At 49.7% G+C, this 13,354-nt stretch overlaps 4 protein-coding genes across 6 annotated transcripts; 2 read left to right on the top strand and 2 right to left on the bottom strand.

The window, feature by feature from the left end:
• The first annotated feature begins 121 nt into the window (after window positions 1-121).
• Window positions 122-1,398, top strand: LOC126863909 (uncharacterized). Of its 2 annotated transcripts, none has more exons than XM_050614632.1 (2): window positions 122-379; window positions 515-1,398. In XM_050614632.1, exon 2 carries the CDS (start codon window positions 588-590, stop codon window positions 1,038-1,040), a length of 453 nt encoding a protein of 150 aa, XP_050470589.1. In that variant the 5' UTR covers window positions 122-379; window positions 515-587; the 3' UTR covers window positions 1,041-1,398. The 2 variants fall into 2 exon arrangements, with proteins under 2 accessions (XP_050470589.1, XP_050470588.1); XM_050614631.1 differs by having other exon boundaries at window positions 123-375.
• Window positions 1,187-2,488, bottom strand: LOC126863905 (transmembrane protein 222). Its single transcript, XM_050614625.1, has 4 exons — window positions 2,221-2,488; window positions 1,857-2,067; window positions 1,657-1,787; window positions 1,187-1,589 (listed from the first exon to the last, which is right to left on the bottom strand). The coding sequence occupies exons 1-4, from the start codon at window positions 2,349-2,351 to the stop codon at window positions 1,508-1,510; spliced, it is 555 nt and encodes a 184-aa protein (XP_050470582.1). The 5' UTR covers window positions 2,352-2,488; the 3' UTR covers window positions 1,187-1,507.
• A 444-nt stretch (window positions 2,489-2,932) lies between these two features.
• On the top strand, window positions 2,933-7,642 carry LOC126863844 (uncharacterized). Of its 2 annotated transcripts, none has more exons than XM_050614472.1 (10): window positions 2,933-3,430; window positions 3,505-3,674; window positions 3,762-3,988; window positions 4,056-4,410; window positions 4,639-4,845; window positions 4,914-5,033; window positions 5,100-5,333; window positions 5,453-5,627; window positions 5,707-5,936; window positions 6,033-7,642. In XM_050614472.1, exons 1-10 carry the CDS (start codon window positions 3,087-3,089, stop codon window positions 7,382-7,384), a joined length of 3,414 nt encoding a protein of 1,137 aa, XP_050470429.1. In that variant the 5' UTR covers window positions 2,933-3,086; the 3' UTR covers window positions 7,385-7,642. The 2 variants fall into 2 exon arrangements, with proteins under 2 accessions (XP_050470429.1, XP_050470428.1); XM_050614471.1 differs by having other exon boundaries at window positions 5,438-5,627.
• On the bottom strand, window positions 7,469-13,260 carry LOC126863857 (uncharacterized). Its single transcript, XM_050614503.1, has 4 exons — window positions 12,149-13,260; window positions 11,792-12,080; window positions 8,943-9,575; window positions 7,469-8,872 (listed from the first exon to the last, which is right to left on the bottom strand). The coding sequence occupies exons 1-4, from the start codon at window positions 12,375-12,377 to the stop codon at window positions 7,951-7,953; spliced, it is 2,073 nt and encodes a 690-aa protein (XP_050470460.1). The 5' UTR covers window positions 12,378-13,260; the 3' UTR covers window positions 7,469-7,950.
• Between the last annotated feature and the right edge of the window lie 94 nt (window positions 13,261-13,354).

Genomic DNA, 13,354 nt, shown 5'->3' with positions numbered 1-13,354 from the left:
TTCCTCTCCTTCTGATCCACCTCCTAACCCCAGTCCGTTTACTCGAACGCTTGCGCCGCGTAATATTCAGTTTGGGTTAGGTTTGCCACGATGCTGCCATCTGCCAATCAATCCTCGAAATAATCTGTTTTCGCAATATAGTTCCAACATTTAACGAAACGCTGTATTCTCAATCGGTCTAAATAAAAGTTGTTCGAGTTATTCTCCCAGTTAATATAGAGCGTTACAAATGCGAACGACGGACTTTACTCTTGTTTGCTTACTTCTTTTAAACCAAGATGACGAGAAATATCGTTGATGCTACGGCCCTTAACCATCGATCGATTATGGGTAGCTTGTAGACCTACGTTTCGTTCTTCTGTTCCTAAATCCATTGTACGTGAGTATTTCTTTTTTCATTTTTCGCTGACTCGCGTCGAGTGAATCACTTTGTATATTCAAGTCACGCGTCTTCAAAAACTTACCTATGTCCATTGGTCGAGATTGGTTAGGTTGCCAAGTTTTTTTCACACAGATAACCTCTTCCGCCTTTCGAGATACGTTGGAGTAATCGTCGTTGCTATTTCCCTGCATCGCATTCGTTAAAAATGTCTTGGTTATTCGGAAAGAAGAAACGACATAAGGACTCGCCTCCCGATTCGACGGAAGAAGAACAGTCATCGAGTCAAAGCGATGGATTCGATATCATTTCAATGCCCCCAGCAATGCCAATGGATACAAGCCACAACACCGCGGCTACGCATTCTAGTAGTAATTTATATCCGTACGTTCCTCCTGTTCCAAACTTTGGCCAAGGTTTACCGCCCGAATTGCACAAAGACTATAATCAAGGAGAGAACGCACCGCACTATTTGAACGGAGTTCCATTTAAATTGTGCAAACGTCTGGAGATTAACGCGAGCAACGATTTCGAGATAGACCAACTTAGAATTAGCGAGATTTTGTCTTTTATAGAGAGAATAGAAAATCGAAATTACGATTATAGTTTCTCGTTGGAAGAAAGCATCATGGCAGAAATGAATAGTAGAAGCGACGAATGATTTCCTTTCCAACGCGCAATGTCCACGAGATCGTCTAAACCACCATTACACTCGTTACTTTGATTAATGCGTTCGTAATTAAACGCGTACTTTCTACTCGTGGTTTAACGAAGGAAAGGAAAACAAAGAAAAGAAACTAAACCAAATTACCTTCACCCACGCTCGATAATGCACGAGCACAAATTTATTCGATAAAGAAAATACGCGACTAAGTTTTTGTACGCGCGTTTGTAACATAGCACTTATTCATAATTTTAAGTATACTCTATATTATATGTTATGAGTTTGTACATTTGTATCGGATGTATAATTTTAATGTGTTAATAAGTGCTTTTAATAAATATTAAGCATCACCAGACGATTGATTCTTTCAACGCGACATACACCTGTCAACGTTTGGTAGCGAATCGATTGCGAACGTCACTTACGAACAGGAGAGAAAATGTATTGTACAAATATCGTGTGTATTATCGTAGTACCAGACAAAGCGTGGTGATGACGAACACCAGAAGATAAAATGGCATCCAAGTTTTAAGAAAACCTGAAAAACTGAAAAAAGACAGGCGCGTTCTAAGATGCCCAGTAACATTGATGTCGACGTCGAATCTTCTCTTACCTTACATACTTTCCCCAGATAAGCATAAACAACGCAACCTTTACCATATTCCAATTATTCGAATTATCATACGACATTAGGTCTAACGCTGTAGCTACGTGAGAATGACAGTTGTCGCAGCATAAATTGTGCTGTGAAGAAGATGGACGTAGTCTTAGAGAAAACTAATTGTGAAGATTAGAACAAGCTTAAGCACTAACCATCCTATTTTGATAGATTTCACTCGCATGTGCGACAGCAGAATCCCATCCCTGAACGCCTCCTTTGGCTTTGGTATAGTTCAATTGCAAGTATTTCGTGGGCTTCCCAAACGTCATATTATCTTCCGCAACGTGATACGGACCAGCAAAGTCTCGTATCACACCGGTAGAAGTGGCAATCCCCACGTGACCAATGATCGGTAAGAAATATCTTCACAACGAAACAAAGGCAAACGCTTTGAGGTTGCGATAAGGGGAGATATTGCGAAATCAGCAACGCAGATATATCATATATCGATCGCTTCGTACTATATAAGAATTGCAGCGTGCCACCGATTGAGGTTATTTTTCTAGCTCTACTTACGTCAGAATCGGTAGAGGTGTCCAAACTATACAAAATGGGAATTTTTGCCTTTCCAAATTAATAGCAAGATCTATATTTGACATATTATCGGAGTACTCTTGCGGCTCAGACAACAATTCGTTCTTTTTCATATTTTGTTTTGATAGCGAGCGACAACCTAGCTCCTTTCTCTCTCTTTCTCACTCGCACGCAAACACACAGGCGCGCGCACACGCTCTCTGTTTCTTCCAGAGACATCTGATGTTACTTCTTGCAAGTAAAGTTTGAAAGCATAGCTGGCGCGCGGTACGATAACACGATGGCAGACTGTAAGGAAGCATTCGAGATCTATCGTGAATATGTCGTCGAACAGACGCGTATGTTCACGGAAATTGATTTGTCGAATTAGGTAATAAAAGAATGGGATCGATTGGTTCGGATGTATCGAACTTTTAGATCCGTACGAAGGCATATTCGTCCAAAACGTAAACGAAAGTAGAAGTACCGGTGTAGGCAATCGTTATTGCTATACATTACTCGGACAATAAGAAATTGATAGGGCGATGGAAAGTTGCGTGAAATATCTGTTTGTATAGGTTGTAAACGACGGAGATAGGAGGGGGTGGTATAGAGCGAGGAGAACCGTGCAAAGGATACCATAAAAATGCTTTATACCGTAATAAGGAGGTACGTAACAGTGTTGCGAACTAATGAAATTATGTGCGTAATCGCGATGGTAGTTTCTCGAAAGGCAGAACGTTCCCTACCGTCGATAGAAGATGTTCCATCGGTTTCGGCTCGATAAGATCTAGACCGAGAAATCTTGAAAACGCATACGGTATTCGCGCGTGTCGAGATAGATAGAGGAGGGGCATCGAAAACGCGCGATGCTAGCGCTAAAAGCGATTGCAGGGATATCTCTATGGTGGTCGATCGTGGTAACGGGTGAAGGTAACATCGTCCGGAATGAGGATATCTGCGGAGCTCAAAACGGACGGCGATTGTATCTGGAGCTTGGAGAGAAGGGTATCTTATACGCCAGAAACGTCTCGCTGATAAAGAACGAGCCGAGACAAGAGGGCTCGCGGGTATATACGAGCAACAGCTCCCACGCTCAGTGCAATCTCGAGCTGGTGACATGTCCGTCCTGCGTGATAATCGTAACCTTCGAGAGCATCGCGTTGTCGCATCATTGCGGCGACGGCAGCGTCACATTGGATAGCCCGTGCAGGTAATTACGTGCACGCGCGTGTTAGACGTCAACGCGTTCAACCTTCGTTTGGCGTTTCGTTTTCGTTTCCGCAGGTGTGATTACGTGTGGATCTCGGAGCCGCCGTACGAGGATGTGTCCGGAACTCCGTTTTGCGGATTGTACGCGCCGATCACGTACAGGTCCAGCACGAGAACTCTGTCGATCACGCTGCTTTACAGTCAGTCGCACAAGCACGCGTTCACGCTGGAGTACACGGCGGAGAGTAAGCAGATTAATTTGACGAGAATATCGCGGAATTAATAGCGCGCTGGATCGAAGATCGATCGATACGTTCACGACCTATTGACAGGAAACAGATTACACCTGAGAGGTACCGAATTGACAACGGCGACCGGTCAAGCAGCCAAGGGATTGAACAACACCGGCGGTGGGATTTTAACGTCTCCGTTCTTCCCGGCTCGGTATCCTCGCGATCTTGGCTTGGAGTACGTGGTCACCTGCCCGAGCGAAGCACCGTTCTGCCGTATCAGGTTGCTGTTCAGTGATTTTCAGCTGGCGACTGTGTCGATAATGGAGGTAAGTGCAAACTAACCGAAGCAAAAACGATCGTCTGTCATATCGACGATGGTTATGCGCGATCTAGTTCTACGATTGGAACGGTCAACGACTGGACGTGAGTAGCGGCGCGAGATTTCGGCCACCGGTAATAATGAGCTCCGGCCCTTCGTTGCTGATACGATTCTACGCGAATGGCGGCACCGGATTGGGTTACAAGGCTTTCTATTCGTTCGTGATTGGACATCCCTTGGACAAATCCGTGCAACCGATAACCGACTGCGGCGGTTACGTGGAGAATCTTGGTGGCACGATTACCATGTTGGATATGGTGGGCGAAGGGGTAAAAACTTACGACTGCGTGTGGCTGATCAGGCCCCCCAAGAACTTTTTACACATGAAAACGCATATGTATCTGAAGGTGATCACGTTCGCGGACATGGGTGAGTGTAGACGCGTGATTCCTGCTTTTCCCCCTTCTTCGATTGGCCGCAGACAATCCGTATACGTCGTCGAAGACAAAATACAAGCGAGAGAAGCGGATAAACGCGTACTAGTCTGTACTTTGTTTTCCATTATCACGGAGAATAGGAAACAGTGTCTGCGGACAAACGTTGGAAGAAACGCGCGACTCCGTTTAATTATTCTACTCGTTTTCGCATTCGTTTCAGCCGGTAATACCGAATTAGTGGTAAAACAGGGACCCACCTCGGCTCTTTTGCCGCTCGAGATCCTCAGACATCCAGCGAGTCAAGTGCAACCACCGAGACACAGGGAGCACGTGGCTCCCGTCACCAGCGGCTTTCACGTCAGTCTACGAGGAACGTTTGGCTCGTCCTCGCACCTGGCGATTGCCTACGCGGCCTTCAGTTACATGGGTGAGCGCAACCTTCGCGAATCCTCATCCCGATCGATTCGTCATTCCCTCTCGTCCGATCATTCGCAGACTGTTTCGCGGGATCGGACTTTCTTTGCCGCAATCACAGATGCATAACGAGTCAGCTGAATTGCGACGGTTTCGATCACTGCGGCGACAACAGCGACGAACCGGCAACCTGCTTTCAAGGTATATAAACGCAATCGTTTAAAGCGTTTCGGTTTCGTTTTGTCCGACGCGAATATCGTCTCGTAGATTGGGAGCTGGAACCTCAGGATCGAAAATGGCACGCGAACAAGGCGAATTACTACTTTCCAAAGATCGATCGTTACCCAGACCTGAAGACGGCTACTCTGGTGTTCGTGGCGAGCAGCCTCGGACTGATCGTCTTGATATCGGCGCTGATCATCTTGCTGTACAGAATGGGCGCCAGAGCCAGGCAGCAAAGAGAACTTCAGTCAAGACTGCAAACGATCAGCGAGCTTCTAGGTAGGAAGACAGTTACCATGTACGTTCAATACGGCAGTCATCGTCGGTAGAGCATGGACAGACCGGCGGTCATCGTCGATTTCTCTCACCGTCACTTTCGACAGTTTTCGATATTGCAGACGGAGCGCGAATCGACGAAATCACGGTGTCGGACGACCCGCCGGTGTACGAAGCACCGCCTGGCTACGACGAGGTGGTGAAGCTCGGATTCGACTCGGAGATCATCGCTCGAAGAAAGAAGAGGGCGTTTGGTAGAGAAACTCGCGGTAGGAGTTCTCCCAGTCAAAGCTGCTCGTAAGTAACCTACCGGTATCTTTTCTTTCCACTCGACGCATTCACGCGGTACGAATACGAATTGCTCGGCCGATCGAAGGTTGGACGTCGAACGATCCTCCTCGGTTTGTTCGCTGGCCGAGATGGCAGGTAGCAGTCGCGGCAGCGATCGCGCTACGTCCAGCTCCAACCAGGACGCGGGGATTCCGAAGAACCGAACTACGACTCGGCGGTTGCCCGAGAGCCCACCGCCGCCGTACGTCACTCCTCCAGGATCCATATCGCGACATTTCAACGTATCCGGATTAGCGTCGGTCGATTCGAACACGCGTAAGTATTGCCACTTTCGTAGGTACTTGCTGTGGTTAAGCAGGTACGGCAAAGAGCGCCTGGACGTGTGAGTTTCACGCGAGGATGTTCCGTCAGGCGAGCGGCACGACGAAGAGGAAGAACGGGAGGAGGGAAAGGAGAAGGGCGAGGGATCGCGTCGGCGGAACTTGCTTCGTCGAGCCGGCGAATCGTTCCCGTCGTCCTTGTGCGGAAACGACGATCTTCCAGGACCGTCCACCCCGGGTGACCTCGAAGCACGGGGATCATTGGTCTCGATCAACGTCGAATTTCTCGGTGCGTATTCGCCGACTTGCAGCGCTTCGAATTCGATCCGAACGGCCAGCGTCTCGTGTGATTCGCAGCGGAGAACCTCGCGCGCTGCTTCGACAGACACGGAGTCGTTGGATCGCGGAGACGCAGCAGGAGACGCGGAAGAAACGGTCGAGGGGGAGAGACGATCCGGAGCAACCGTCGAGTCGGACACGGAAGAACAGATCGGGGAACCGTGCGAGGAACCGGGCGACCAGCCAACCGTCGAGGATGCCGTCGTGGACAGCGTTACCGAGGATAACGTCAAGTCTGACGACGGTTTCGCGTCCGGATGCTCCTGCGAAGGTGCCTGCGGCTGCGCCACCGTTCGTCGATCGCCGTCGTTCAGAGAGCGAACCATCGGCCGCCTCTGGTCGGTTCGTTGTATTACCGCGGACCAAAGCGCGGAACGGTCGGCGGCGGAAGAAACGAATAGGCGACGCTGGCAAAGGGAAAGTGGAAAGAAATCGGGCCAGGAGCGGAAACGAAACGAAACGAAGGAGAACGCTGTGGATACGAGAAGGGATAGGAAGGTGGAAGAGGGTGAGGACGAAGATATGGAAGAAGAGGAACGAGAGGAGGGAAAGGAAGGAGGAAGCAGCTATCAGTCAAGAGGCAGTACGATCGTGAAATTGCTGGGCGCGAGAATGGGTAAATGGCAGAATGTAAGCACCGGCTCCACGGTTGCATCCACGGCAAGTTCGACGCCGTGCGGTACCTTCGGAAGGTCCATGAGGAAATTGCCGGTTTGCTCGCGCGACGGATACCTCGGCAGAACTTCGACGATCGGATCGATCGGCAGTTACGAAAAGTTGTGCAACGGCGAGTTCGAAGAGTCGCGGATGAATTTGCGCGCCTCCGATCCGGTCTCGATCGGATCGTCGTACCGCGAACGACGAGGCTACCGACGATACTCGAGCTGCGATCTGCAGAGTCTGTACGAAGGGATGAGGATCTTGGACGGATTCCTGGCGCGAAGAGGCCTGGCGGTCGCGCACACTCGGAAACAATCGGTAACGGTGATGTTGTTCGGAACACCGGAGCACGGAGCTATACGGCGACGACCTATCGGCGAGGAGGGAACGATTCGCGAGATCGGACGCGTTTCTCGACTCAGTCTGGACGGTCTTTCGAATTGATCGAGGATTCCATCGGGCGAAGATTACGTTCGTTAAACGGGACACGGGACGGACGTAGAAACGAAGAAAGAGAAACAAGCAACGGACACTTTTGCGAAAAAGATTTATTTTTGGTAATGTTGGCAACGACGATCGGAAAATATGTAGCGACTCAGAAACGCGGCGACGTCCGATCGCCTTTCGCCGCGTACCTCTCTTCAAGTTGTAAGGAGATTACGCTTATAGAGACGTAGTAAAATATACATATATATATATATATATACATACTTATACACACATATACATATACATATATATTTACATATATATATGCGAATATATGTATGCAATAATATAGTACATACGCGGGCACGAATTGGTACTCGCGCGTCTACTAAGGTGTTTCGTCGGCCGTGGTACTCGTAGTAGTGCCCTGTGGTTGCCAAAGAAAACGAAATAAATTCAGCGAGACGGAATCTTAAAGTTATTCGAGGCAAATCGATTTTGGCACTTTATTAGGCCTGGTTCCCGCGTAATACATCTGGCGTGGTCGCGGTTTCGATACGGCCCGAGATTTTCGACGCGAATCACTTGAGACAATGGCAATATTGCTTGGTTCCGCGATCCAAGCACCCCGTGGTAGAGGCGTATTGATTGATCCTGCTAACCTCGTGGTCGGACAGGGTGTAGGTTCCGTTCTCGTGGTATCGAACCGTCACCTCGAACTTTCCATCACCGGGGCTCACTTGTATCATGTAGAAGTAGGCGACGCTGCTCGAGCTTCCAAAGTCGATCACGCGGTCTACGCGGTGCAACTTCTTCAAACGAAGCTTCGCGCACAACCGTCTTCCCTTCTTGTCCCGATAGCCGTCGAGCAGCTGGTCCACGTGATCGAGAAACACCTGCGCTCCCTTCTGAACGATCGGATCGCGAGGATCCACCGACTCGAAGGCGCTACAGGCGCACCAATGAGACGAGATTCCGACGTCGGAGCAACCTCTCTCGAGGGGCACCGGGCCCGCGAGCAGGCTGCGACATCCGGGACACCCCGAGGACGGATTGGCCGAGCCACCTGACAACTGCAACACGTCCCTCAGTGTTTCGTAGAGGTCGAACGGCGAGATCAGCCGACGTTGATTGGCGCGCAGCGACGAATACGCCTCCGGCCGTTCTTCTCGGAACCACTCGGGAAGCCAAAGGTAGAGGAACGGCAGCCTCTCCTCGTACCATCCGATGAACGTGTTCCTGATCGGGCCCCAGCGCATTCCGTGGTCGCTCAGCAGGACGATCATCGTGTCGTTCGCGATGCCCTCGCTTTCCAGTCGCTTCAGCTTGTCGAGAAGTCGGCCGTCCATCGATGACAGTCCGTTCGCGTTCTCGTGGCTCACGCTGATCGTCCAGAAGAAGCCAAAATATGGCGTGCCGCGGAACGCTCGCGCGTACTCGATCGCGTAATCGAGAATTCTATCGAAGCTGGTCTCGGGTCCGGTGCAATACTTGAGCCCGAATCTGAAAAGTAGGTAACGATGAAGAGCGGAGAAGACAGGACAAACCGCATAGAACCGACCATCGCATCTACCTCTTTTTCACTTTCAGCAGCTTCTCGCAGGCGAGCATGTACGGTCGGAGGTAATAGTCGGTCGGCGGTTCGACGAAGCCCATCTTGAGATAGTTGAAGGTGTTGAGAGCCGTTTCATCCTCGCCATAGGCAGTGGCGTAGCCGGCGTCGCGAAAATTCCGCCAGAGGAAGGGGCAACGATCTAGCATGTACGGAACGGTCGGTTTGCACAACGAGTAGGCCTGCGACTGATTCTGTCCTGTCAGGATGGCCATCAAGTTGGGAAACGTATTGTCGCCCATCTTGTTGTATCCATCGAATCGAATCCAGCCGGTTTCCAGCAAGTATCTCTCGGTGATCGGCATGCTACGTATAAAGTTCAATCGACTGACGCTGTCGATGCCAAGCACCAGAACGCTCAGCTTTCTAGAAAGAGCCACGGTGCCGAACGTGGTCGACTGCTGGCTGTCGTTGCGTCGCGTCCGATCGCGAACCTTCTCGGGATTCGGAATGGCATGAACGTTCTCGTAGATTGGCTTACCGCGTTGTCCACCGCCACCGTCGATCTTGGAATCCACGGTGCAGCTGACCATCACAGCCTGGGCGTCGTCGGGCGTCGTCGTTTCCTTCTCGAAGTTCTCGCATCGTTTCACCCTAGAAAAAAGATAGTCGGAATCGAACGCGTGGCGTGTCACGCAGCCATCTGATTGGTCGATCGGTTGCGTTAAGGTCGATTTGTATCATCCGTTCAAACACGGAACAGCGTCGTTGTGATTTATTAAATAAGGATGCATTTATGCGTGTGTGTATATACAGGGTGGTTGGTAACTGGTGGTACAAGCGGAAAGGGGGTGATTCTACGGGAAAAAAGAAGTCGACGATATAGAATAAAAATTAAACAAAAAAATTTTTTTTTTTTAGATTTTTCCATCGCGACAACGATCTACAGTGAGATCCGTTATCTCGTTATCCGTTATCAAACTCCAGGCAGAAAATGCCTAGCAACGGCGATTGGAACTTTCTTGATGTTTTTAACCAGTATTTAACAAACGAACGCAATCGTAAAGAGTGGAAAATTTTCATCGGTCTGCGATTCGTGCGGTAGCCTTGGAAAGTTACACATCGAGCAGTTTATACCGAGCGTCCCAGCAATCGCATTTTGCGCTTCAAGACATTCTACGCTTAGCAAAGAGTTACCCCGTTGACCGTGGATTCGTTATCGAACCCAAGAACATTGTCAAATGCATCTTGCGTGTTTAAACACTACGGTTGTGTTCGTTGAACTTCGTAAAAGTCATTTTTGCACCTGTGAATATGATCTCTGTTGTACAAAACGATGGCTGATTCAAACGAGGAATTGTTACGCGCCCTAAATTCTAACGATAACCCGACATATACAGGGTGGTTGGTAACTGATGGTACAAACGGAAAGGGGGTGATTCTAGGCGAAAAAAGAAGTCGAAAATATAGAACAAAAATTTTTTTTCTTTTTTTTTTAATTTTTCCATCGAGACAACGATCTACAGTGAGATCCGTTTTAACGTACCGCACGCGTACCGAGCGAAAATTCAAAGTCGATTTTCTCGAAAACAAAGCCTCAAAGGAAAAATGTTTATTCTATATTTTCGACTTCTTTTTCCGCCTAGAATCGCCTCCTTTCCGCTTGTACCGCCAGTAACCAACCACCCTGTAATATAGTCTCAGACGCGTGACTACGACGGTCGATATTCTCGGCAAACCGATCAAAGTTATCAGGACACGGTTGAATGGAATCCATAGAGATACGTGCACCCATATCGCGTATGATATTCATTTAGTTATCAACAGACGAACGCATGACCGTTCTATATTTTACAACGCGTCACGAGAACCTGACGGAATGAATCGGAAATTATAGTTTATACAATCAGGAACTGCTGCTACCAGCAGCTGCGTCTCCTTACGTACGAGACGATGGATCCTCGTGAAAAGGATGTCGTTCGGTGAATCGTCCACGGATGAATGTGAAAATCGCTGGAAATTTGAAAAAAATTACCGTTTCGACGAACTTGCCCACGATTACGATGATTTCAAAATACGTCGTAAAGCTCGTCGATACATCTCGATCGATCATCTCCTACGCGCGTAATCGGCGGTCGACCTTCGTTTTGGCGATATACGAAAAAATATTCTGCCGCTCGGCCTTAATTTTCAAACTACTTCCACTTGGCTTAGTGGTACTTATGTAATATTCATCCGGCCGCGCACCGCGCCTTGAGGCGGCAGACCAACCTTGTTTATATCAATATCGATAAGGGGATTCACAGGCGCGGCGCGACGTCACGCGATCAGATTAATAGTCAGAAACCCATTACGTTAGTACTAACCCGATCAAGCTCGAATATTACGGCAGAGCCACGAATTTATCCACGAGTTCGTCAAAATCGTGTTTTCTTCCGAATTTTTCAATAATCGAGATTAGATCGCTCTATCGATGACTTCGATCGACGACACCCGTTTCACGAGGATCCATCATCCTACCTGCGTATGATAAAATACAAGCTTAAATAAAATACAACAGTTACGTGGAACGCAGGTAGTTACGACGACTTCCCGTTGCCACGTTTCGAATCTTCGCGTTATTATCTTTACGCTTATCGTTTATCGTTGCCAGACGCGAACCAATTGTATAAATACACACACAATACGGCAGCCTATCGAGTCACGGCCATATCTGATACTCGAATCGGCAGCCAATATCCGTAGCCGGAGAGACCGAATTTTGTTTAAGTTGGCCGATCCACCAACTCGGAATCGAATCGTTCCGTGTTTGAACGGATAATATAAATCGACTTTTACCTTCGTTCTCTGTCTCACCCGAGGACACTCACACGATCGACGTATCCACGTTGTTGTCTTTGGTCGGTTTCTTCGGTTGTTTCTCGGCTCTGTACACCGGCGACCAGCAACATCTGAGGCCGGGATGACGAGCCGCAGTGGCCGGGTTCACAAACAGAACCACGGTGCCGTTTTCTCGTACGGACAAACCGGTAAACGGCGGCTCGTTGGCGCATTTTTCAAACGCCTTCTTCTTCACGTAAGATCGGATCGACGGGTCAACGGGTTTCTTCGATGGCATTTGGCATCTCGAATTCCACACTAGGTAGCCTTCCATCGTACCTGCGCAGAGATTCGCGCGCGTTCCCATTATCCATCGCGTTGGTCGGCTAATCGTCGATCGTACTTACCGTCGACCGCGTTGTACGACTTGACGAAGGACGGATATCGTGGCTCGAGATCGTAATCCTTTTCCGAAGAAACGACATAGAAACTGGCCAGGAAAGCGACGGGCAACAGCAGCAGAAAGAAAGTCGGTCGTCGACGAAGGCAATCGACGATCAACTGGGCCCGTCTCATGAGTTTCCGCGAGGAGATTTCGTCGGCGACAGGCACCGGCTTCGACGTTCGCGAAACCATATTTTTCCACGTGTCCTCGCTACCGTGCGTCGCTTCCACGCGATCGATCGAACGGTCATCGAGCCCGGTTCCCGGCGATCGCCTTTCGTCCTTCGCTCACCGGTCGATCGATCTCTCTCGCGGAATTACGATGTTCTTGGAGCGATCGTCGAGCTGCTAGGAAACGCCGACCTGGCCGCTTACCTATCTCTGCACCGCTACCGCCGCACCACCGTTGGCGATCGACGTGGTCGTCGTCGCGGCTGTCGTCGTTGATATCGATTTATTCGTCCGGAGAACGAACCTTCCTTCGACCTCGATCGCGCTCGATCGTCGGCCAGCAATCAACGGTGGACACCGAGCGACGATTTTTCCGCGATGCGGATCGGTTTCTCCGTTCGATCGTTCCGTACCGCGGACTAACGTAGTCGACCGCGTTTCGACGACGACTGACGGCAAATGCGTCTTTCCAGATGGGTAGGGAGGACTGGCAACGGAAGAAACTGCGACGCGATGCGACGATGCGACCCAACGCTGGCCAATGCGAGGCAACGCGACGCCAGGGTTAGGTTTGGTAGTTTACGCAGGTGTTCGGTTCGCGTTCGTCAACGTAGAATCTTCGTTGACGGATATCGGGGAAATGGTCGAGTCGAATGGAGGTTACAAAGGAACGAGAAAGGTTTCCGAGTCGCGGATACGACTTGGCGCGACGCGACGAATCGACGAACCAAGGTTTCGCGTGGTCGTCGAAACACAGCGAGACACTAGGAACTAGGAACGATGGTTGGCTATCGACGCGTACTCACCCCACCGAAGTGTTGGCTCGCTTCGCGCAGATGCGCGCATCTCCTCCAATTTCGAATCGAAACGTGGCCGAATCGAATTTTCCACGTCCGCACAGACTCTCAGCCGGGAACGTCCGTTTCGTTGTACGGACCACATACGCGCGACGATGCTGCTACCGCGACATCGGGGGAACGTTACGAAAGGAACGATCG

The sequence above is a fragment of the Bombus huntii genome, chromosome 3 (genome assembly GCF_024542735.1).
Source record: "Bombus huntii isolate Logan2020A chromosome 3, iyBomHunt1.1, whole genome shotgun sequence".
Classification (NCBI taxonomy): domain Eukaryota; kingdom Metazoa; phylum Arthropoda; class Insecta; order Hymenoptera; family Apidae; genus Bombus; species Bombus huntii.
Note: the sequence above shows the minus strand (reverse complement) of the source record. Positions and strands in the feature narration are given on the sequence as shown.

What these genes read in the sequence shown, in the direction of transcription:
- LOC126863905 (XM_050614625.1), bottom strand. Translation starts at nt 2,351, where the DNA reads ATGAAAAAGAACGAATTGTTGTCTGAGCCGCAAGAGTACTCCGATAAT. An exon ending in ACACCTCTACCGATTCTGAC is followed by an intron (nt 2,068 to 2,220) that starts GTAAGTAGAGCT and finishes TTCGTTGTGAAG; the next exon opens with ATATTTCTTACCGATCATTG. An exon ending in AAATCTATCAAAATAGGATG is followed by an intron (nt 1,788 to 1,856) that starts GTTAGTGCTTAA and finishes TCTTCTTCACAG; the next exon opens with CACAATTTATGCTGCGACAA.
- LOC126863909 (XM_050614632.1), top strand. Translation starts at nt 588, where the DNA reads ATGTCTTGGTTATTCGGAAAGAAGAAACGACATAAGGACTCGCCTCCC.
- LOC126863844 (XM_050614471.1), top strand. Translation starts at nt 3,087, where the DNA reads ATGCTAGCGCTAAAAGCGATTGCAGGGATATCTCTATGGTGGTCGATC. An exon ending in GATCACGTTCGCGGACATGG is followed by an intron (nt 4,411 to 4,638) that starts GTGAGTGTAGAC and finishes CATTCGTTTCAG; the next exon opens with CCGGTAATACCGAATTAGTG. An exon ending in TCTCCCAGTCAAAGCTGCTC is followed by an intron (nt 5,628 to 5,706) that starts GTAAGTAACCTA and finishes GGCCGATCGAAG; the next exon opens with GTTGGACGTCGAACGATCCT.
- LOC126863857 (XM_050614503.1), bottom strand. Translation starts at nt 12,377, where the DNA reads ATGGTTTCGCGAACGTCGAAGCCGGTGCCTGTCGCCGACGAAATCTCC. An exon ending in AACGTGGATACGTCGATCGT is followed by an intron (nt 9,576 to 11,791) that starts GTGAGTGTCCTC and finishes TCTTTTTTCTAG; the next exon opens with GGTGAAACGATGCGAGAACT. An exon ending in CTGCTGAAAGTGAAAAAGAG is followed by an intron (nt 8,873 to 8,942) that starts GTAGATGCGATG and finishes CCTACTTTTCAG; the next exon opens with ATTCGGGCTCAAGTATTGCA.